The 26,158-nt window shown below is 38.7% G+C and overlaps 1 protein-coding gene across 1 annotated transcript in view; it reads right to left on the bottom strand.

The window, feature by feature from the left end:
• Smg5 (Smg5 nonsense mediated mRNA decay factor) overlaps positions 1 to 26,158 on the bottom strand; it is a 358,955-nt gene that overhangs the window by 307,870 nt on the left and 24,927 nt on the right. Inside the window, exon 4 of the mRNA XM_067137979.2 lies at positions 11,542 to 11,699. Within this exon, the coding sequence (XP_066994080.2) occupies positions 11,542 to 11,699 (158 nt within the window). The remainder of the gene's footprint in view (positions 1 to 11,541; positions 11,700 to 26,158) is intronic.

Raw genomic sequence — 26,158 nt, 5'->3', positions numbered from 1 at the left:
AATTTCAAATGTCCCTGATGTTTCACCCCTAAACTTCACTTTTGACTTGGTATTGGTGAGAGTCAATTTTATCATGTTTATTAATTTGGGGTGTAGTCCAAGGTGTCTTAAAATTTTAAACAGAGATTCTCTATGGATGCAATCATAAGCTTTCTTGAAATCTACAAATGTTATCACCATATCTCTGTTTCTTCTCCTGTTATAGTCCATTATCAACTTAAGACTCATGATCTGATCAGGACAGCTCCTCCAGGGTCTGAAACCTCCTTGATATTCTCCTAGTTCTTTCTCAAGTTGTAAACTTATCCTATTAAGGATGATTATTGAAAATATTTTGTATGTTATGTCTAGGAGAGAGATTCCCCTGTAGTTATTAGGGTCGGTTTTGTCCCCTTTTTTGTGCAGAGGATGAATGAGGGCTGTTGTCCAGTGTTCTGGTAGTTCTTCTTTAATCCAGATAGAGACAAGTTGTTGATGGAGGGCAACTTTTGCTGAGGTTCCTGCATATTTCCAGATTTCCGCAAAGGTCTGATCTTCTCCTGGCGCTTTGTAGTTTTTTAATTTATTCAGAGCTTGGTAGACTTCCTTTATTGTGGGGGGATTGATGTTTTCTGGTGATGTTTTTATCGGGGTGTTGGTGTCCAAATGAAGGAGTTCTGTAGGTTCCTCACAATTTAAAAGCTTGTTGAAATGTTTAGCCAGAATTTCTGCATTGTCTTTATTGTTATGAGCCAGCTTACCATCTTCATCCTTCATCAGTAGGGTCGGGGGTTCATATTTTTGGAGCTGCTTTCTGAAGGTTTTGTAGTAGTCCCTTGATTTAGTTTTACTGAACTGTTCTTCAATTAACTGCAGGGTGTCCTTATGATGTTGTCTTTTTATTCTTCTTAAGACTTGGGTAGTTTCTTTTCTCTGTTTTACTAGCTTTTGATAGGATATTTCTGTCTTTTGGGACTGATGTAATAGCCATGCCTGATGTCTTTTCTCCACTGTTTCATCACATTCACTGTTCCACCATTGGTGTTTTTTACGTGGTTTAATTGGAGCTAGGTCTTCTGCAATTTGTTTAAGGTTGTGTACTAAGTCTTCAAGTTTGTCTGTGATTTTTATTTTTTCAGTTGCTTTCTGGTAATTTTTGTTGTTGATTAGCTGGGTAGGATCTATTTTTCTTTTAGTTTTAAGGGCTTGCTTTTGTTGTCTCCTCTGGGGAGTGAGTTTAATTTTAATTTTAACTACGTAGTGATCAGAACCTGTGTCTGTTCCTCGGAGGACTTTGACGTTATAGATCTCTTTGTGGTGGTATTTGTCCATGCAGACGTGGTCCAGTTGCCATTCTCCTTTAGTGTAGTCAGGGTGTTTCCATGTTTTGAGTTTTCGAGGTTTCCTCTTAAAACATGTAGATTTTGAGATTAAATTATGGTTTCTACACAGGTCAACTAGTCTCTCTCCATTTTTATTTGTTTTCTTGTGTGCTGGCCATTTTCCGATGATGTCACGGTATTTTCTTTCTCTGCCTAGTTGAGCGTTGAAGTCGCCTATTAATAATTTTATATGGTGTTTGGGGATGTTATCTATGGTCTGGTCCAATAGGTCCCAAAATTCTCCTGTTTCCTCCTGGTCTTTTGAGGAGTTGTTTTTATCATTAGTGGGAGCATGGGCATTTATTATAGTATAGATTTTATTAGATGCCTTTAAGGTGAGCGTTGAGAGTCGTGGAGACTGTGATCTGAATTCTTGAACCGAGTTTATTATTTTAAGGCTGACCAAAAATCCTGTTCCAAATTGTGGGACATTCTTCATCACTCTCTTCCCGGGTATACCTTTATAAAGTCTGTACCCTTGAGATTCCAAGGCATCCTGGTCAGTGTTTCTAATTTCCTGTAATCCCATGATAAGAATTTTGTGTTGGTCCATTATGTCGGTGATCACTTTTAGTTTACCGGTTTGCATGAGTGAGTTTATGTTGTGTGTAGAGAAGTATGTTATCTGCTTTGGTTTGATTCTTGATTTTGTCTCATTCGTGTATGTAGTACTGGGGTATTTCCGTGCCTCCGACTTCACGGTATCTTTCAGGTGGCAGCCCACCGTATCCGAATGCTGCCTTCTCTGAACTCTTGGTTCAGCCGGTGGAGTATTCCTTAAAAGACCTTCCATGGTTGACTGTCAAGGTGTCACCTGTGTGGGACTAGGTCCCGAATTACAACTCTGGATGTGATCCAGTGAGGTGATAATGAGGCCGCTCCTCTGGAGTACAGACGCCTTGTGCAGCCGCCCCTAACCTGGAGAACAGACGCTGCATAATGGATTCCAGTGGCATTTCCTCCACTGTGGGGACCATCACCCCACCCAAAGGGGCTCATTCGCCCGAAGCCGTTGGCCCCCTTAGGGAGTCAGGTTATTTCCCGCCGCCCAACACTCGGCGAGTAACAGTTTTATAGTAATCAAGAATATTTTCCTGATGGATCGTTGTAGTGCAGAGACGCGTGGAATCTGTATTTGCCGGCAAATTTTCAGCGAGATCCCTTCGATTTTATGATGCCAATTTTAAGTTAATGGTTATTAAACCTGCTGAAATAAAGCATAATTGTACAGCCGCAAAAAATATGGCATAACTAAAGCCAATGTTCAACGTCTACAAATAGTCTAAAAATACGTACTCTATAAGAAAGACATTCGTATGATTTTACAAAGCACTTTTAAGCCTTATTAAAAAATTTTGAAGGAAAAAGTGGGGGTCGTTTTAGATTTGGAGAAATACCGAAATTCCGAATGAAATTAAACACACGCTTTCACGTAGAATCAGATTTCGAAAACAACAAACAAGTAAGCCGTATTGTGGATATTATCCATGAAAACGCAAGTTTTTAACAAACTGATTGCCACTTCATACCGATTTTAATGTGATTGGGGGTTTTCCCAATTTTTACAAAAAATCGGCTATAACGACAATCCGCTATAGCGAGTAAATTTTTTGCCGCTGTGAATTCTCGCTATAACGGACTTCTACTGTATATTTATAGTATATTGTTAGTAGGTTTTGCATCAAGTCCACAAATTATTTGGTGGGATGTCTGCTCGCTGATGAAGAGAATACTGAGATTCTCGAAACATGTTAAACACTTTATTAATAAACAGGGCGAGTCAGAAATACGACTATATGTTTGATCCATTGTTTATGCTTAATTATAACGCTTACAGATAAAAGAATGACCCTGTTAGAATCTCAAGGCCTGACACCATCAACACACAACAATGCAAGAAAAAAATTACAGACACATAATTGCCTCAAACTGTTCGCCGTTAACATCACAGCAAAGTCGAGAGTGCTTTGGAAAATCACTCATTGCTTTATGATACATGAACAAAGGTATACCACAATTTATTTTTCAATTACTGTTTTCAGCGTGTCGAAGTTTCGTGGTTTTCGAGCATAATCTTTCTCCTTCACAACTAATGAACACAGGCTGTGAGATTGGGAGAGGGAGCTGGCCATTCTGTCGGTCCTCTCCTTTTCATCCACCTGTTTGGTAATTTGTGATTCAAAATTTCCCTTGCTGCAACAGCATAGTGAGGGAGTGCACAATCCTGCTGGAATACGTAATGTTGATGCTAAACACTTTGCATCACTGGCACCACAACTTCATTGAGGATTTCACAATACTGTTCACCGTTAACTGTGTCTTCCAAAATTCGCATGCCTAGCAATCATTCCTATTCAATCATTGCCCAAACTGTCACTGATCTGCATTTCATTTATTTTTCTTCAATAATTTTACGACTTTCTCTCACATAAGAATTAAAGTTGTGTTGATGAACATTGCCATTCACCTGAAACACAGCTTCATCTGAAAAAGTAATTTTTTGTACCAAGATTTGCCAGTTTCACAATCCCTTAACACAAATTCACACAGTTGCAACTGCCTGTCAGGGTCATCTTCACTCAGTTCATGAACACAAATTGGTATGAAAGTCCTGTACTTCTCACATCTCAAAGCACAAGACACACTGGACTGACTAATGTCATGTTCACATGCACCTTGGTGAGCTGATTTCTGTTGTTACTGCAACAGTGCTACTGCAAAGTCTTCCAGGAGGTTTTCCATTCTGAATGTTTCCCTGTTGTCAGAAGTCGTCATCTCCACTTTCTCACTGTCAATGGTAGCAATGTTAAGTTGAAGTCACGTCTCGCGCGTCTCTCAGCCTCACGATCATTCTGAAAAGCAATTACCCATGCAGCTACAGTAACTTCCTGCTGCATATTCAGCACCATTTTGGTTAAAAAAGTAACCAATTTTGTTGTTGCATTGTTGTGCCGAGGGTAAGGATCCTTGACTCTCTGATGGTGCCATTCTTCGATCTGAACGAGTTATAATCATCAGCAATCGATCAAAGATACAGCAGAATTTCTGATCACCCTGTACTGACGAGGTAGACATAAATCTCTGCCAGTGATTTTTCAGTGTTATTATTATACGTAAGTCAATACAGACCAAACCATAATGGTTAAAATAATAAACTACTGTATATACAGAGCACACAGCACATGTTACTGTCCAAACATGCTGATAGCAGTTGGTTCCCTGCATTTCTGTCCCAGGTATACAGAATCAAGTCTAGTTTTGACAAGATATTCATAACATTTTTATCAACCACAAGACTAGAACACAAACGACGACCACCACCTCCTCCTCCTCTCCACATGCTCTTAAAAAATGTTGTTTAAGCCTGACAAACAGCAATTATTATTGTCACACTCAGCATAGTAGTCAAATTCTTCAAACTCTTCAGTAACTTCAACATAAATTTTCAGCACTATCAACAGTTCTGTTTCCCACTAGAAATCCTGCCTTATGGAAACAGTTGGTAATCATAGCTTGGTTGACAAGAGTCCCAAGAACATTTTGAAAAGTGCATAGATCTAGGATCATGATCATCTGCATGGTTGATGTTTTCTGTTTTTTTATACTGGCATTTTCCAGTACTTCATTTTAAGCAGTGATCGAGAGGTTAGAGTAAACGTGTGCAGTTTGCAGGGAGAAAAAGCACCTTTACATTCCTGGTAAGTACAGTAGAACCTCGATTATATATTCACAGAAACTATGTCTTCCCGTATTATTTGTTCAAATTACATGGTCCCGCGAGCATCCTAATTAAATCCCGTTGTAAAACTCCTGTATTATCCGTTCCGAAGAAGAAACAATTTCCCGGATCAACCGTCCAGAAAGTTCAGTCCCATCAACGCTAAATCCTCGATCACATGGTTTTCAAGAACTTATATCTCACGAAAGGACAGCTACGGCATACTTACGGATCTTGGTGTTAACGTCCCATCATTGCGGTAATATGAGGAAGTACTGTACCGAACTGGAAAAGCGATCGCGGTGAACTTGCATAAGGGACCCTCTTAGCAACACATTCGGGTGGTATTGTTTAGAGAATCCTCGGAAATCATAAAGCAGAGAGTGTCCACAACTGGAAGGAGACAGAGCGCATTTCGACAGCTCTACCTGAAGACAGAATGAGTTTCGTCAAATGTTCGTACCGGTACTTGCAAAACGTCTACATTATATCCAGGGATACATGTGTACTTTTTAAAAAAAAATTCGAGTGTATCGCCGAACAGGTTTTCGGCACTTCGCTCAGGGCACTGGGCTTTCAGGCAGGAATCGAAACTGTACCTTCTTAAGTAACACAAATTTACTATATTAATATTATCGTATATGATTATGTTATCGAGACCAGAACAGATGTTGCACCTTACATCCTGTACATAAAGCCACGGAAATTTTGGGATTGCCTATTACTGTTTTGGTCCTAATATAAGACTGGGAATTTCATGTTTTTGTGTTACAATGTTATGAAAACTGCAGTCTTTTTTTTATGCACGTTACATTTAAAAAATTTGTATCATTTCGCAGTTGTATCGGTACCAAACTGTTATCAGACTGTGCCTCTTATAAGGGCTTCTGATAAGTTCACCTGCATACACCCCAGCGTCAGTGAGTAGGGTCTGACACATCCCACTCTGATAAATCTAGTGTCAGACCTAAGACAAAACGCTGGTTAATAGAGCAAACGCCTGAAAAGCCTTACATCTGATCTGTTTTGACATTTTTGACATGCTCTATTGGTGAAAAATATCTAATTCCCTCCATGGGAATTTAGAATTTTCCATTCGGAATTGCTAGCGGGCAATAATTCCATTGTGGAGATTTATCTCCCGTATGCAGTTATCAGACTGTGCCCCTTATAAGGGCTTCTGATAAGTTCAACTGCATACACCCCAGCATCAGTGGGTAGGGTCTGACACATCCCACTCTGATGTGTCTAGTGTCAGACCTAAGACAAAACGCTGGTTAATAGAGCAAACACCTGAAAAGCCTTACATCTGATCTGTTTTGACATTTTTGAAATGCTCTGTTGGTGAAAACTATTTAATTCCCTCTATGGGAATTTAAAATTTTCCATTCGGAATTGCTGGGCGGGCAATAATTCCATTGTGGAGATTTATCTCCCGTATGCAGTTATCAGACTGTGCCTCTTATAAGAGCTTCTGATAAGTTCACCTGCATACATCCCAGCATCAGTGGGTAGGGTCTGACACATCCCGTGATGTGAATATAATGGTGTGTCAGTACGAGAGACAAAAACGCGTTGCTTCTGCACAGGTGACGTCACGCGGGGAGCACTGCGATAAACTGTCTCTGCGGTTACATGGCTTATCGCTGTTGTATTTTTAATGTATTAAACACGCGTTATGTATTAAATATGTGCCGTACATAATTTGAAGCTCTTTTGTTCGTTTCATTAATATGCACGGATCACACTTTTGAAAAATCCGGGCTGTGCAGTAGCAGGCTGTTTAAGCTACTACAGGAAAACCAAAGGATCATACACAAAGTATTTTTCATTCCCGAAAAATGAAAAACTTGCCAGACTGTGGGAAAACGCTTGTCGGCGCATGATAAATTTAGTGTGAAACACGGTACGTATTTATAATTGACGATAAATTATTATTGTCTTTATTCGATAAATGCTGTGTTAATTTAATACAAAGTTTGTTAATACGTTATTACTTTAGGTCGAGTTTGCTCGCTTTATTTCGCTGTGACGTGCTTTGAAATCCCTTTAAATCCCTTCTAAATTATCGGAACAAAAGCAGCTGTGAATTAAAACCAGATGTATGAGTCTATACCACTAGGAGGAAATATATTAACTCCTAATAGTGGCAGAGGGTTGAGAGGGAAAAACAGAAAAATCGACATAAGGATGTAGCTGAACTTCTAAGATCGCCGGCTGCTGATTTCAACAGGGCTGGTGAGTGAAGAAACACAATAAATACATGTTTAAATGTTATATGTCATTTTTTTCAACTGAAAGAATAAATAACTTGTCTATGTTAATTTTAGGGAAGATAAAACTGAAGAAATGGTGGACTATAACAGATAAAATGGAACTAACGAGTTGGATGATTTGAGAAGAAAGATCCTACTGTTGGAAAGAGAAAATAGTGACTCAAGGATAAATATGAACAGCTATTGAAGAATGAATGGGAATTACTACAACTAAAACAGGCAAATGGCATTTCTGAGATAATTACTTCAATGTTCGGACATATTTTTTCTCCAGGGCAAATAACATTTTAATGAACCGTGAAAATAAAATCAAGTCCGCCTCTGTGGTGTAGCGGTTAGTGTGATTAGCTCCCCCCACGGAGGTTCGGGTTCGATTCCCGGCTCTGCCACGAAATTTGAAAAATGGTATGAGGGCTGGAAACGGGTCCACTCAGCCTCGGGAGATCAACTGAGTAGAGGTGGGTTCGATTCCCACCTCAGCCATCCTGGAAGTGGTTTTCTGTGGTTTCCCACTACTTCTCCAGGCAAATGCCGGGATGGTACCTAACTTAAGGCCACGGCCGCATCCTTCTGTCTCCCTTGTGTGTCCCTTCCAATCTTTCCATCCCCCACAAGGGCCCTGTTCAGCATAGCAGGTGAGGCCACCTGGGCGAGGTACTGATCATCCTCCCCAGTTGTATCTCCGACCCAATGTCTCACGCTCCAGGACACTGCCCTTGGGGCGGTAGAGGTGGGATCCATCGCTGAGTCCGAGGGAAAAGCCAACCCTGGAGGGTAAACAGATTAAGAAAGAAAGAAAGAAAGAAAGAAAGAAAGGTACAACTGTTCGGCAACCACAAACAAACTGGCTCCAATGTGTCTCAAGAGGAAATTTAATGAGACCCAGTTACGAGTTACTGAAAGTTACAAATATACTGGAGAAGGATTTTAATGACGTTCACGGTAACTACCTTTGCGGGGAACCGTACATATTTAACAAACTAACAGAGAGAACCATGAAGCTATTACCGCCAACAGTGAAAATTCCTCGAGAAGTAGGTTTAACCTTAGCGTGCAAAAGATCTTGTATTCGCTTGAAACAGTTAAACAGGAAGAACATTTTATAAATGTCCAAGAAAACGTCGAACATTACAAACTGCTAGAGCTGCCATATAACGCTTATGCGTAAGGCATTCATTGCATAAATGCAAGAGTAAAATACTTATAATATTAATGACATAATAATAAAATGACTGTAATAACATATTAGTGGTCTTTTGATTGTAAACGAATACATTTTGAACGATGCGCTCTCTTCACAGAGCGGGAAATGTTACCGCCTTCCTTGCTTTGCTACCAGCGTGACGTCACTGCGGTAGGCTGGATGCGCACTGACACACCATTATACTTACATCGTGGACACATCCCACTCTGATGAGTCTAGTGTCAGACCTAAGACAAAACGCTGGTGAATAGAGCAAACGCCTGAAAAGCCTTACATCTGATCTGTTCTGACACCGAACTGTACAGCGAGCACGCTTTCCAGCTGAGTCAAGGTCGCGAATAACCGTAATTTCGGAAGTGTTAATAATATTTTTTCTCTTTTCAATTTGATTGTGATTAGTGACGGGCAGAACTGAATATAAAGCATTCGAGAAATTGAGGATCGATACTTACATTCAAAACCATATTCTCGAGTTCAACATAACCGTTAAAAGTCGATGTAGACCTAATTTATGTGGTACAAGATTTCCATAAACTGACTATGAACAGCATACCAGTGACCAAATTAAATGGAAGATTAAAAAACAGGTATTTTGCCACCATGTTGGGCACTTTTGTATCTAATGTGCTTTATTTTATTAGATTAGAGAATTAAAAACTACTTGTGGTCCATTTTTGTTTGGCTTGGCGTTACAGGTATTAGATTTTTCGAAGAGTTTGGCTGATTAATGTTTCTGAATAGAAAGAAGTTTTCAGAGGAAACTGACGAAGTTTTCCCGGTAAAACTGAATGTAAAGTTTTGAGATTTTTAAGTCGTGTACCGGTAATTAATGTTAGAAGCTGGCCCCGTGGTCTAACATGCCCGTCTCTCACCCGTAGGGCCCGTGCTCGATTCCCGGCCAGGTCAGGCATTTTCCCCTGGATATGAGGGCTGGTTCCAGGTTCACTCATTCTACGATTACCTTTAATCGAGGAGATATTTAATGGTGAGATGGCGACCCCGGTCTAGAGAGCCAGGAATAATGGCCGAAAGGATTCATCACACTGACCATGCATCACTTCATAATCTGCAGGCCTTCGGACCGAGCAGCGGTCGCTTGGTAGGCCCATTGGGGTTGTAGATCAGTTTGGTTTAGGGGTATTTGTAAGATTATAAGTACTGTATACATATTCCATTTTTGTGGTATTTAGCTAAATATTGTTGATGGTTCATTCATTCAGGGATTTTCCGTTTTCCCGTGTTGTACGGTTTTCTTTTTCTTTTTTTTTCTTTTTTTGTGGTCCCTCCAAAAACGGAGTATCAAGGTTCCAATGTACATTTAAGGAATGTGCAGCAGACCAGTCAATTAACAATAATATTTTGCAGACTGTTATCTTCCATTTTGTCACTGAGTGCACAGAAAATATATTAAAATATGGACATCATCATGCCTTGCCGTTGGCTTTATATTGACACACCAAGCTCCTAACATTTTCAAAACATCGAGGCTTCATTGCTTTGCCAATGACAAGTGGTAACAAATTTTCTGTGCCGCTCTCCTTGTAGCATAGGACAACAATTATCTCTCCTGCTTAGTTTCCCACAAAGACAAGTCCCTCCTCTACACGCTAGAGTCCTGTCAGGAAGCAAGCTAAAAACAGAGTCCCATTTCGTCACCAGTGAAGATGACATTGGACTCTATAGTCTTTCAGCAGTGACTGTAGTGTAACAGTAGTCCATTTTCTGACAATCTCATTGTCTATGGTGGTTGCTTCTCCTCGTACACATGTGTAAACTATGTCTGTTTTTAAAACACTCAATCCACTCCCCGGAAACAGCAATGTTTGTCAATCCCATTTGCTTGCAGGGAAAGTTGGTTTCTCACAAACTATATTTCCATTTACTGGGATGTTTGCAGCACCAGCTTGGTTGAACTATTTTGAAAGCATTTGAGGTCGATGACCCAACAGTTAGGCCCCTTTAAACAACAATCATCATCATAATCATCATCATCATAAGCATTTTTTTATAATTCTGGAAAATTTCCTTCATGCACTCGTTTCTTTTGCCTTTTCTGTTTTCCCATTAGGCACTTTTAATTTTGTCATAATTACTTACTACAGTGTTCAGAATCAAAGGTGAGAGTATTAACATTCCTGCCACTTGACACTCTTAAGATGAGTATGGCTATCCGCTTCTTAAGGATATAACTTTGTCTTCATTAGCAAGTGATTTCATTACTTTTTCCTTATCCATAACTAGGCTATCACGAGACAAATAATGTACCATGCTACTGAACTTCTCAAGATTAACTTCCTAATCCGTAAGTAAGCCATCACACAACAAAATAATATTCACTACCTTTCACTATACGACTCAACACAGAATAAATTTCTGACTGGAAAGTGAAATATTATACAAGCACAAACAGGCTCACTGCGTTATACAGCATCGTCACTGCTAACGGTCAAGCATATCTGAACTTTCCTGAAGCTACCACCTAGCTCCCTGACACCGCAATTAACATTGTGAAGTTCAGGAATTCAAAGTCCTTTCCTCTTATCGTGCAATCTTCCCCAACCTAACCCGATGGTGAAGGCTCTTATCTGTGCTGGAAATCAGATTCCATACACAAGGGATGACAAAGAACATTTTCAGGTCTGGAGAAAATGTGATAACACTAAGCAGTAAGAGCAAAAATCGTGACACAATAAACAGGGTAATTATATACAGGTTTAATATGGTGGGGATCAGGACTATGAATTTATGACATGCTAAGCAAGAAAATGGCTTAACAAGGAACACACTAGCAAGAATTCACTGTACCATAGGTTAAAAAAAAAAAAAAACAGTAAAAGACTCTGCAGACTGCTGCCTTAGAAACAAAATAAAGTGCTGTTAAAGGCTTAATCAATAACATTCTCAAACATCAGCCTACAGCCCTCTAATACTTCTACAAAAGTACATCTTTAATTTACTTGCACGAACATACCCAAGACTTACCTGCAAATAATAACGTAAAGGTAATCCTGTATCCCAACGGGGATGTAGATCCAGAAAGTATCGACTCAGATCTCCCAAATATACTAAGCAACGATGTAAAGCTTCACGAGCCCATTCAACACAAGCTGGATCAGTGCTTCTTCGGGAAGACGTTTTACCTGCATCAAACAGCAAGATCATAAGAAAACAAGTACCCTAAAGCTAAGGACAGAGAAATTTTTCTTATTATAATTATAAAGACATCACTTAAAAATGTAAATCTTAATATGGTATGCAGCTAAACAAACAATGAAATTATTGTTCAGCTGCTGTTTCCCCAGCAACAAAGTACTTATGGAGTGGGGCATCGGAATGGGCCGAGTTTGCCTCACGTTAAAGACCAGTGGGAGGAGCAATTTAATAAGGGGGAAACAGAAAACAAAGTAGCAGTCACTGACAAGTTCCATCATACGGGATCAGTCTTATGTCAACAAAAGGGGACAATAGGTCATCCAAGAATCGTCATCACCAACGAGAATCACAGACAACTTCTCCAACAGGTGTTAATGACTCTGGTCATTACTGGTGAATTTTAAATCAAAATTTTATGTATATCCATTCCTTATGTTGGTTATATCGACATGAAAACTATACTTGTATTCAGCATTAACATTTCGTAAATACCTCACTGGGAATCTTTCATAACAGTTAGGACAAAATTCTTCTCCTATTAACATTATTTCTTTGTAAAATTTTGAAAGTATGTTATGATTCCAATTATTGGTTAACGTTTCTTTAAATTCTTACGAAGTTTACTATACGACAGGTTAGGCCTGAGAGTATATCTTCGGATTCATTTCTACAGTACTTATTGATATAAACAAAACCTTTAAATTATTCGCTGACTTAATGCTAGTTAACCGTACATTGTAAGATGCATTGTGTATTGTTCACGTTTGTTGCCTGATACTTTTTATTTAATTTTTTATATTTTATGAATTGTCTTTCCTTTTTCATGTTTAAAAAAGAGAGATTTAGTTGGTTGGTTATGAATGATCATTAGCCTATGACTAGGGACATGTAATCTTGAAAAATATAAAATTTGTGGTTGTATCCTGAATTGCGAGTGAATTGATTCTTGTTCATCCATTAATTATTTGTCATTTCAGTACATAATTTTTAAGAATAGTTGAGATTTTATTTCTCCACATCTTGCTCGACTTACATATCAAGCAGTTATAATTTTGGGGTTCCAGAATTAAAGAGTTTTAATCCTTTTAACAGTTTAAACCATTTTCCTTGCAAGAAATATTAATTAATTAACTATTTATTTCCAAGAACTAAGTGTGTTTAAGTTAAGTAAATTGAGGTACATCATTCTAATTTTCTTACCCTAATTTTACCATCCTAATTTTCTCATCTAATTTATCAATGTTACTTGTTATTTCAGAGGATATTTATTAAATCATCTTCGTTCTAAATTGTGTTCGTGAAGCACTGGTAAGAGAGCTTAAGTCTAATTTTTTTTTTTAAGTCTTGACCTTTTGATGTTACCCACAGAATGGGAGGTTTAGTAATGCTTCCACATGTGATTATTGTCACTAGAATTATTGTGACAAACTAAAATACACTAAAAAAATGTAACATTCCCTAAAACGTGAGAAGTATCGCGCCGCAAAAGGAAAGCCCTGAATAAGACAGGTACTCAATTTTTAGAACCAATATTTTTGAAAAAAAAGTGTGGGTGGTATTCCGGATTATATGGTATATAGCGAGTGAGAAAAAATCAGTAGGCCTTATGTTAAATTTGGTGGTTTTTTTATGTGTGTTTAGTGGCTTCGTTCACATTGGTATTGGCAACACAGCACCCCACTTCTTTCAATTTCCTTGACATTGACCTGAACCTGCAGAATGGGAGAATCAGCAATGCTATATACATCAAACCCACCAAGCATCAGCAGAAAATCCCTACAACAGTTTTCTCCCACGTCGCATGTAAAGATCTCTACCACTCAGCCTTACCATCCGGGACAGATAAGATACGGTATGGCCACTGATGCTTTCACGGCTCGTACTTATAGACATGATATAGGCTTTTGAAATTAAGCATGTCAAGAAAGTAAGGTGAAATTCTTTACGTTTCATTCCATATTTTCATATGTATGTACACCTGTTATATTATGTGACTCCCTCTCAGACTGATTCTGATGGTTCCGTGAGCTTCCGCTTTGAACGCTAGTGCTGTACCACATCCGGATGAGCCATTTGGAGACTAATTAACGTATCACTTCCACTTCTATTATAACTTCTAAATTCAAACCTCATTCTTTGAGAAGCCTTGCCCGTGAATGGACGAGATTTTCTTCTGAAGACGCAGAGCAAAGTTCTCTGCGAAACGTAAAGAAGATCACCTTATTTTCTTGACACGGCATAAGCCCAAAAGCCTATATCATGTCAATACAATAGGGTATGTTCAAACCCCAACAGCTCATGCCTCCTAGAGTGACAACTTGAGGAAGGCCGTTACAGCTAGGGTCTGCCAGATCGCCTGAGCAATAAACTCTGTTCTCAGACTCCCTAAGCAACCTAATTGCATTCCTTTCATAACCATCTATCATCACATTTTAAAACAAATATTCAATCATCTTTCATCCTCACCTTACTCCCATAATCATCTTCCAAAAAGACCCACAGTTACATTTAGGTACCCACCTAACCTGAAAAACAATCTCACTATAAACAACACCAACCCCCACCCCTCTCTGCATCTTTCCCAGATGAACAAAGCCGCTGTAAGACCTACCGTCTGTATATAACAAGCACCCTTTAACCAGCAGCATCACCAAAGTCTCACCCCATACAAAGTCATCATGACAGCACTACATCCAACATCATCTGTCAGCTTCAGTACAGATTCTGTCGAACTTTCTATACTGGGTTAACTTTCAACACTATAGCCAAACTAATATGAAACCACCTTAGTACCTGCAAAACCCCTAACGGGGATCTTCCCATTCCCATCAGCAACATCCAACCATATTTGATGATTGTTTCATAGTTATGAGTCCTTAAACATTTACTACCAACTACTCATTCTCTCGTTCTTGGAAATTCCGAAGTTGGACGTCAACCAGTGCTGAGGTCTAGGAAGCATTCAACCTTAGATAACCACTTTTTTTTTGGTCTGTCTGTCTGTTTCCACACTCCCCTTACCTTGCAACAGCATCTATACAGCTGAATCACATTATTATGACCACCTACACTATCCAAAGTAACCGTGCTTTGCAGCACGGGCAGCAGCTAGACGTGCTGGCAGTAACACACTTAGGTGTTGATAGGTCTCCACAGGTATCTGGAGCCATGCTGTTTGCAGTGCATCCCACAACTGTACAAGGGTACAGGCAGAGGAGACAGACTGTGAACATGCTAGAAGATCGTATAGAAAGACAGTCATCACGTATGAGAGGATATGATCGCCGAGAATGGATTCATAATCAAATCGATCAAGAGTGCCTTCCACATGGATTCTGGGACCTAGAGAAAACCATGAGAACATTCCCCAGGCTATAACAATGACCCCATTGCCTAGTGTTCATCCAGCAATGGTTACAGGGTATTGGTTCTCTGATGTTTCTCAAAGGACATGCCGACGTCCATCTGTTCTATGCAGCTAAGAAGGCTACCTGTCGCCAATCGGTAGCAGTTTGCTTGCCATACTATTGAGCAAATTCCAGTCGCTTCCACTGATGCACCTGTGTTAACATGTGTACAGTCACCCTATGTCTATTACAGACCCCCATTTGTAGAAGGGTTCGCTGAACACTGTTATAATAGAAACATATATGGCTGCCCCTGGTTCATTTGGAAGGCAAGGTGTTCCACTGCTGTCTCTTGGTTGACCTTCACGCGCCATCGTATTCAACGGTCATCTTGGATATCAATGGCACATGGAGCTATGCAGTTTTCACGGCAGTTATTCCCAATGGTGCCATCATCCACTCATGATACACCTTTACCATAGAGATAAATGCACTGTTTCTGAAAAGCTGCTTCCCTTGGCCCAAAAGCTGATGATCATTTCTTTTTGCAACTCAGTTAACCAATAAAAGCATGAAGTGTGATGTGTAGTACAGCCAGCCTGTCAGCCAAATTACAATATATACACGCCCACTTCACCAACCCACATCACGGGGCATATGTCATGGGCAATGTGCTGAAGATGGCACTACTAGCAGGTGGTCATAATAATGTGATTCGACAGTATACTTGTCAAAATGACCACTATCTTTATTAATCTAAACTCAACTGATGAAGGCTGCAGCCAAATATTTTGGTCCCATGTTTTTCTGTTGTGTGTACTCCATTTACGCGTTCTTACATAGTAAGATGCTGCTCTCCATCTGTTTACTATATATATATATATATATATATATATATATATGCACACACACACAGTAGCACCTCGATAATTCAAAATCTCGCCTAATTCGAAGAAGCTCTTGTTCCCGAAAACATGAGGTATGGTTTTGCATGTTATTTAAATTGTTTAATTCAAAATACGGATGATTCGTAATTCGAAGAACAATTTTGGTCCCATTACCAAAATCCAGACTTTTAATTCGAAACTGCCTTTACATTTTACAAAAATTGTATTTTACAGAGTAATGTGAATTCAAAATATCTACGCATTATGAACAAACGCGTCTTCTGTGCAGGGGTAGCTTTTCCCACATTCACTCACTTCGGTGTGTCTACAGTGTGCTTCATACGTGCTAAGTTCAAGGGAAATAGTAATTCTTTTGTATTCAGCATTTTAAGGAATGCTACAATATCACGTAGCAGGCAGTGTGCGGAGAAATGTGGCTCATATAATCAATTTGTACGCACCGAAGGATATTGTCAGTGCCGATGAAACTGCATTCTTTATTTTTTTTAATGCTGACCCCAAACGGACTTACGGTTTTTAAGGAGAGAAGTGCCAGCCGCGAAATTGTACAAGGGTAAGGGCCACTGTCTCAATGCACACGAAAGCGAGAGACTTCCTTCCCTCGTCGTATGAAAGTTCGATAAGCCACGATGTTTTAAGGGCGTCGGGCACTTTCCGTGCAAGTACTAAAAATGCAAATGGTACAGTAATCCAAGAAATAAAGCATTGTTGGATACTTGTCGGAAATACCGTATTTACTCGCGTATTAGACCCCTTTTTTCCCCACTTTTACAAGCAAAACTAATAAAGGGGTGTCCAATATGCGATAACCTCAAAATTTTGTGCAGCAGACACATGACTTCTAGAGCTATAAATTGTACGTGTAAACATTCTATACTGTTATTTAACAAACTTAGAATGTATTTAAGTTATACTGGCTATTTTCGTCGGAAGGCAGTATTTCTAAAACATAAAAAGACAAAAAATGGTGAATATGCCTTTTAGGCCTACGGTACATATAAAAGTCTGTTTTAGTTACTCATATCACGTCATTCATTACGTCTCATTAATTCCTCTGGTGAGATTGACGTCAGGAAGGGCATATGGCCGTAAAAACTCGATACGAAGATTCGCGTCACTTCATACTCGATCCCGTAGAAGAAAGGGATACGGGTATCGTGTTTTCATATAATTAAATATTGATACAAAAGAACTTAATGGCCAGTCATTTGTCTCTGTCAGTTCAGCAGTAGGCCTACCACACAGTAAACCTGATCACTGCTTTCATTTGAATTATCGCCTTGCGCCACCAACTTCCCTGCCTTGCTACCGGCGTGTCGGCATTCTAAGTGACGTCATCTTCATTGCTATCTCTCGTCAGTCACGTCAGCCATGCTTCATTCTCTTTGAGCCACGCACTGCAATCAAGAGCACACGAGGTCCCGTCTTTTTTAACCTTTTAAAAAGAATTTTGTTCTAAACAGTGTAAATCTATTCCCAGATGGTCTCTGATATTCCCAGTTGGTGTATATGTACCAGAAGCCACTCCTTCCGAATAAAGTCGTGCTGTAGAAGGCATGCCAAACCATCAGCTGATAACTAGCATATGTTACGAGTTGTACTTCCAAATGTCATACATAGTAACTGGAAACATTCTTTTGATAACTGCGGCTATTGAAACACAGACCCTTATTCTTAAGTATATTTCATGCTTGTTCTCTACATTTATCACATCAGGATTTGCGTAAACAGCTGTCCATGAGATAAGACAGACCACATTGTTTAGGTTAGGTATATTATCACCCTGATAGTGCCAAAAGTTCAACGGAAAAAATAAAAATAAATAACAGGAAAATATATCACATTTATGGATATCTACAGGTGTGGCGGTAATGCGTTTTATTATCATGATGTTTAATTTTGTACGTTCGTTGTCTCTTCTTTTATTAACGCATACCCTAGAATGTTTTGTTTGGCGTCTCCAAAAATCGGTTAAAGTATGTGGGGACATAAAATTATTATTATTATTATTATTATTTGTTAGGTACATTGGGGAGTAAAACAATCGTTTTAATTGGATAGCTTTTATCACGTTTTAAACTTACTTCTCTCCAAATATATACCTATATTGGCCCGAGTTACGAGGTATTAATGTAATAGACAAGAAAAATGTTCCACCGATCAATACTATTTATTGTGAATGAATTATTGCACTAGTACCGGTTTCGGACTTTCTTGGCCATCATCAGCTAGCACACAAATTTACAGTCATTAGACAAAATTACAAAGATGTTACGTTACAGCATCCGGATGTCTAATGAAAAATGGAAGTAAAATATATTGCAGTATGTTGCGTTAAAATATCTCCGATTAAAAGTGGTGATGGTTATAATAAACTAAAACCTATTGACTGAGCTTGGACATGAGTACATAAACACATTAAAATATATAGGCCACATCATAAAACACTAAAAAATATAGCACATTAAACACATTAAAACATGGTATATTTTAAAAACATCTATTAATATTTGAGTTCATGTTGCGTTGCATTCATTCTTCAATCCTCTTGTAGTTCTTGTGTTGATTAAGTTGTATTAGGTGATCATCGAGAATGTTCTATGGCTGATATACTTTGTATTGGTATGTCATTAAAATTTGAAAATTGAGTACTGTGCAATTCAACTGTTGATGTAGTCCAGTAAGATTTATATATACAGCGAGATAGGGTTTGATTTTAGAGCAGTTGGTGGTGACACCTCTCTCGTCTATGCACGTTATAAATAATAATAATAAATAATAAATAAATAAATAAATAAATAAATAATAAATAATAAATAATAATAATGAGGTATTAAACGACCACTTTGTTAATGATCTCGCCTACTGTATAAATAGCAACAACCGCGAATATTTCTCAACTAAATAAACTCATTTCCTCATCCCGAGGTGGTATAGCTCTTTTTTAGACACGCCCCCAGTGGAGGGGAGTTACACGTACCGCTTTTACCACATATCAACTTCCTGCCATTCGTAAATCTCTGGCAGTACGGTACCGGGAATCGAAGTCAGACCACAGCAACTAAAACAGCAACTAATTGTGCTAACCATTACGCTGGCGGACATTATTAACTACAAAACACAGACATATAGCATGAGCGATGCATGCTTGCAATGCGCGGGTTGGACACGAAGCTAGGCCTATTCATCTATTTGTGTGACGTCATCAGAGCTGCAGTAGACCTATGCTCAGAGGCGGACGTTTCTTAACTACAAAACACAGATGTACCGTACCACATGGATTCGACGAGTTTTTCATTGCGTAGGTCGTACAGACGAAACTATTCACAAATTTGTGCGATGTCATCAGAGTTGCAATAAGACTTGTACCCGCTTCAAAGTGGAATCGTCATCATTCTCTGACGAATTACATTGGGGGGTCTTATAGGCGAGATTTTTTTTTTTCTTTTCAATTTCTTCGTCTGGAAAAGCCAGGGGGGTCTAATTCGCGAGGTGGTCTAATATACGAGTAAATACGGTAGTGTTTTCAATGGTATTTGAAAGGTTTAAACTGAGAATCAAGGTGATTGCATGCATTAATGGGTCTTAAAATACTTCGTGACGTGGCAAGAGTTGCCATTTCTAAACTACGAGACAAGACGGCATGGACAAGTGCCATGACGGGAAATCATACAAGGATAGTCACTGTACTGTGTTGTAATGCAGATGGAAGCGAGAGACTTTCTCCCGATTCACAATTAAGTATTTATTATTTTCCACCTAGTCAATACAGTGATTGCTTAAGGCAATTTAATGGTTAAAAGTGGTACATGTTTCGTATATTATCAACATCTTCAGTCACATAACACTGTTTAGATGAAAAATATATAAAATGACCAAGTCCAAGGACACTTCCTCTTAAGCATTACTTTGTCAATTTATATATTTTTCATCTAAACAGTGTTATGTGGCTGAAGATGTTGAAAATATACGAAACATGTACCACTTTTAACCATTAAATTGCCTTAAGCAATCATTGTATTGACTAAGTGGAAAATAATAAATACTTAATTGTGAATCTATTGAACTGCGATACGGACCATGAAGCTGATTTTATGTAAGACTTTCTCCCCTCGTCATAGGAAAGTTCGATAAGCCACAATGTTTTAAGGGCATTGGGTACTTTCCATGCAAGTACAAGGCATCTAAAATGCATCCAGTACAGTAATCCAATGAATAGAGCACTTGCGCAGGGGAGCCAGTATAGATTTCTCTTCGTCTTTGAATCATTTTTTCTTTTCTTTTTTAATTTCATTGCGTGAGATTATGTTTGCCGGTGAGTTATCCAAGTGCATTATTTGAATACTGTAAATGGACCTTGTTGGATGGATACATTTTGGAAATTGTTCTTTTTATTTTCCATGGCATTTAAAAGGTTTAAACTGTGAATCAAGGTTAATTGCATGCAGTAACGGGTCTTAGGATACTTTGTGACGCCGCGAGGGTTGGCATTTCTGAATTACGAGTTAATCACAAAGTTTATACAAGAAGTAATTTTAATACCACCTATTCAATACAATTTATTCCACTATTGTGTGGTACACATGGAAATTACCAGAAATTTGAAGGGTACATGTTTCGCCCACTGTTTATTGGACATCATCAGCCTCAATCAATCTTAAAACACACATGGTCTAAGGAGTCATAATAATTTACATAAAACGTATTGAAGAATATTTGCAAGTGTTAATACTGTGGATGCAAAATGTTTACAGTACAAAAATATTGAATAAAACAGAACTTATGCTAAAATCACTTTGAAAAATTGAATTGAAACGTTCGTCAAAAAGTAACTGTCACACATTGTTTTAAAAAAATAATCTATGTCTGACACTGAAATGGATCTTTTTGATAAAAAGCTTGAACAATATATATTACATTTGGAAAACAGAATATCAAAAATAAGGCGTCACAGGACAAAAACAAGACAGTTAAAAGATACAGTATTTGCTCATGTTTGAGGTCAAAATTCAAAATAAGGATGAAAATATGTAGTCGAATTGGAGGTGGTATAGATTAATACGTCTTGGAAAGTTGGATAAAAATCATAGTATGTCGTGAAGTGCTAAAAAACATCGAAGAATTACCCGTAAACGCTGCTAAGAATATCCAATTAAAAGAAGGTCGGTTGGACGACAATTTTGTGTAACCAGAAAATGCCTCATGTAGACGTGGATGTCCATAGTAAACAATGTTGACAATTTATTCTCAAGATGTAACTTATGTTCTAATGTATCTGCAGCATTAGTCTGCTTCTGGTAATTTCCATGTGTATTTAACCACACAATAGTGGAATAAATTGCATTGAATAGGTGGTATTAAAATTACTCCTTGTATAAACTTTGTGATTAGCTATTCTTCAATACAGAATAATGACGAGAATTACGAAATGGCGGTTAATTCGAGATCACGTAATTCGAAGTCCTATTTTTGTGTCCCTACGACTTCTAATTAACAAGGTTTTACTGTATATATATACACACACACACACACATATTTCACTCTAGTTAGCTTTCTTACCAGAGTAATAAATAATTTACTGGATTGTAAGACACTGCAAAACAACCTTGAAAATATTGAGATCGACAACAAACAATATGAAGGTAACGGGGTGAAAAATCAGGCTGTAAGTTTCAACAAGAGGAAATGTCCTCTCAGTTTTAATTACTGTATTAATGGGGTGAAAACCCCTCATGGGGATTGATTTAAGTATCTAAGTGTTAATAATATAAGGCTGCTATTCGTTTCCGAGCATTTTTACTCCTACAATTCTTCTTAAAGTCTGTTGGCTCTGTGGAGATGTCGCTGGTAACTGATCAGGCCAATCTTCACATGAAATATGACGGCCACACAGATCACATCTAAAGGTGGGTGGAGGAAATGGTTGGATCCGACGTAGTTTCTGCTTTTCATGGGTTTCAATTTTTTGTCTGCAACACGCCTGCTCAAACAGTGAGACACTTTCTGCAGTAGCTTTGCGCCACAGAACACTGTTTCGTGCAGTTGTTGCCCAGGTGTTAGCATTTATGTTTTTGCTATTCATAATCTTCTTAAGCTGGCCTTAATAACATTTCAAAGAAGCACCTTGAGGCCTCTTGCCATGACGACTCTCACCGTAGAGAAGTTGTTTAGGCAGCCTACTGTAATTCATACGCTGGATGTGACCAACCCAAGTCGATGAGTGACGATGAAGGCTTCTATGCTGGTCAAGAACTGCCACATTGCTTATGTAGTCATCCCATTTGATGTTCAAGATGGGTCTAAGTTTCTGCTGATGGAAGCGTTCCAGTTTCTTTGTGTCATGACAGTAAAGTGTCCAGGTTTCACAACCATATAGTAATGTTGTTATGACTACAGCTTGGTGCAGCTTTAGTTTGGTATATATTTTGAGATCCTTATTCAAGAAAACACAGAGGGAGAGGTGGCCGTAAGCTGCATGGGCAGAGCGTATTCTATTTTCCACATCCTTTTCTGAGTTGCAGTGAGTAGTTACAATACTACCAAGGTAGGTGAATTGGTCTACCTGGTTCAAGAGGTGTCCCTGCTATGGTGACATTTAGTTCAGGAACGGTACCACCTGATGCTGGCTGTGAAAGTACTTTAGTCTTATGGGTGTTGATGATCAGACCATATCGTTCATAAGCTTCCTTAAAACAGTTGATGGATGTTTGAAGCTCCTCAGCTGTATGGGCAGGTGCTGCATTGTCATCAGCATACTGAGCTCCATTATGCGAGTATTACGAGACAATCTCTGAGAACGGAGCCTGGTTTGTTGAACAGTTCGCCGTAATACCAAAACTTAATTTCCTCACTGACATGGTCGATAGTAGAAGTCATGTGAAGCATGGCTGCCAAGTACAGGACGAAAAGAGTGGTGGCAGGCATACAGCCTTGCTTAAGCCCATTTGTGATAGAGAATTCTTCTGACAGCTCATTCAGGTGAAGAATTCTATCATTGCATCATGAAGAGCCTGGATCAAGCCTACAAAACTTTCAGGACAGCCAAAGCACCGTGATATCATCCCCAAAGCTTCTCTAAGAACAGAGTCAAAGGCCTTTTCCAGATCGTAAAATACTAAAAGAAGCGGAGTTTGTTGTTCTCTGCATTTCTCCTAGATTTGTTTAGTACAAAATATCATGTCAATGGTACCTCTTGAATCACGAAACCCACATTGAGACTCAAGCAGTACCATTTCAGAGACAGTCTGAAGACGGTTCAACAAAATCCTTGCCAGAACTTTGCCTGCTGTGGATAGTAGGGAACTGCCACGATAAATGCCACAGATATCTTGATGACCTTTCTTGAAAATGGTTACTATGGTGGCTTTCTTCACGTCAGCAGGCACCTTCTGTAGTTTCACAAATTACAAGAATTAGGGAGAAAATACTGGTCTTCAAAGATAGTCCTCCACTATCTTCATAACCCCATAGTCGGCAGCCCTGAAGATGTTTCTCCGTGGTTTCCCATTTTCACACCAGGCAAATGCTGGGGTTGTACCTTAATTACAGCCACAGCCACTTCCTTCCCACTCCTAGGCCTTTCCTATCCCGTGGTCGCCACAAGACCTATCTGTGTCTTGTGACCTTTGGTGAATTCATGAAAGATTGGTTGGACTCATCCACAGTTGCAGACGATGTTGTGGCACATGTTGGAGGAAGTCTTCAGCAGCAGTAGAGCTTCGAATTAAAAGTAGGCTGAAGTGTTCTTTCCAGCATATTAATATGTCTTGACTGTCTGTAAGGATGGTGTTATTGTCAATGACTTTCAGCGCACCTGATGAAGAGAAAGAGAGCCCAAAATGTTCCTTTAGTTTTTCATAGAAATTCCAAAGGTCCCTTGTATCAGACAAATTCTGGAATACCTTGGCTTTCTGCTGCCACCAATCGTTTTTCATCTGTCTTATATCAGCCTGACATTTCATTTTTCTTTTCTTTTTTAATCGGCTTTATGTTTCAATGACACAGATAGGTCTTCTGGCGACCACGGGATAGGAAAGGCCTAGGAGTGGGAAGGAAGTGGCTGTGGCTGTAATTAAGGTACAACCCCAGCATTTGCCTGGTGTGAAAATGGGAAACCACGGAGAAACATCTTCAGGGCTGCCGACAATGGGGTTCGAACCCATTAATCTCCTGGACGCAAGCTCACAGCCGTTAAATTAATAAATTTCATTGTCCGTATTGAACCGAGATTACAACTTTCATTATAATTTGGATCCACCTTATTCAATACATAAAAATCTGTTGTTTAGATGAAATTACAACATATATTTCAATCAGAACTAGTTTCGACGCCCTTTCTGCGTCATCATAAGCTGATTTTTTTTTTTTTTTTTGCTATTTGCTTTACGTCGCTCCGACACAGATATGTCTTACGGCGACGATGGGATAGGAAAGGCCTAGGAAGGGGAAGGAAGAGGCCGTGGCCTTAATTAAGGTACAGTCCCGGCATTTGCCTGGTGTGAAAATGGGAAACCACGGAAAACCATCTTCAGGGCTGCCGACAGTGGGGCTCGAACCCACTATCACCCGACTACTGGATACCGGCCGCACTTAAGCGACTGCAGCTATCGAGCTCGGTCAGCTGATATAGGTTCTTGGAAAAATTGGCAATCACATAAGTTTATCTACGTGAAATTGAACACAATTTAAAACCATATTAACAACCTAAAACTGTGTTACCATTATACTGTCTCAAAGTCCGTATTTTCTGCAAGTCCAAAGTGTGTTAAGAAGTGTGTTAAATTAAGCTAATGTTTCTTCAAGACTATTTTATTTTTAAGTTGTTGTTCTTTTAAATCCACGTTATTTTATTAGTGAGCAAACCAGTTTACATATGTTTTCACCAATTTAAGGCTTAAACCTTTCGCAATCAGCGCGCTGATCTATCGGCGTGAGAGATTATGGCGAGAAAGCTCATGGCGCCGATACATCGGCTCTGTCCTATTTAGGGATTTTGGTCATTTACGTGGCTGTTAAATCGTAACAGTTGATCGTGACAGTACCTTAAAGCGTTGAATTTGTGTTTTACTCTACAGATATATCCACCAGCCCTACAAAATATTTTTATTTTCGACAAATGAAATCTGTTGACCGTGAATGTTTATGTTGTGGTTATTTGAAGTTGTTATTGCATGGATCTGTTTTGGTTGGCTTATGAATACAACAATTTTGATCTTGATATGAGTTTAATTTAGAGTATATTTCGTTTCTTTGGTATATCGTGTGTTCGTTGTACTTTGCAAATTTAATTTTACTCCTTTTCATAACTCATTTGTTGCACGTGCTTGCATCATCTTTTTATCGTAATGGCTAGGTCATATTCAAGGCCGAATGAGGCCGATATCCTTGAATTTTCACATGATTTAGACAGTAATAATGTCCTTCTTTTGCCGAAAGTGATTCGCATTATATGGGAAATGACACAGTCACAGCTGCTCATCGTGCATTGGACTACAAGGACCTGACATCGATGACCATTACATGTACAGTGAATAACTTTGTGCCATGCTTCATGAATAAATTGCAGCACACACATCATATTGATATCAAATTATTCAGAATTAAATGTTCTTTCTTTCACGTCTAAGAGTAAAGAAGGAAGACGAAATAATGTCTGATTTTTCAGTCATTGAAAACCAAAAATTATTTTTTTAAATTTATTTTCAAAATTTAATAATTTTTTCGGCTTTACCAATAACAATTACGTCCTAGGTATATTCATTTCTGAAAAGATCATAGTTTCCTGTATTAGTGTGATTTATTTTATTATAATGTGTGTTAAACTATTTACATGTTGATTTTTTGTAATTTGGTTTGGAAAATGACAGAAATTAGTCTGAGTGTCTTCGAGCAAACCCTTGCATATAGGCTGAGTGCCAAAGGGTTAAGACTCGCAAGTCTCGGACTTGTAGAAAATACGGACTTTGAGACAGTATAATGGTAACACAGTTTTAGGTTGTTAATATGGTTTTAAATTGTGTTCAATTTGACGTAGATAAACTTACGTGATTGCCAATTTTTCCAAGAAGCTATATCAGCTGATGATGACGCAAAAAGGGCATCGAAACTAGTTCTGATTGAAATATATGTTGTAATTTCATCTAAACAACAGTTTTTATGTATTGAATAAGGTGGATCCAAATTATAATAAAA

Source organism: Anabrus simplex, chromosome 1, assembly GCF_040414725.1.
Source record: "Anabrus simplex isolate iqAnaSimp1 chromosome 1, ASM4041472v1, whole genome shotgun sequence".
In the NCBI taxonomy this organism is placed as follows: Eukaryota; Metazoa; Arthropoda; class Insecta; order Orthoptera; family Tettigoniidae; genus Anabrus; species Anabrus simplex.
This window is presented reverse-complemented; position numbering and strand designations above follow the sequence as displayed.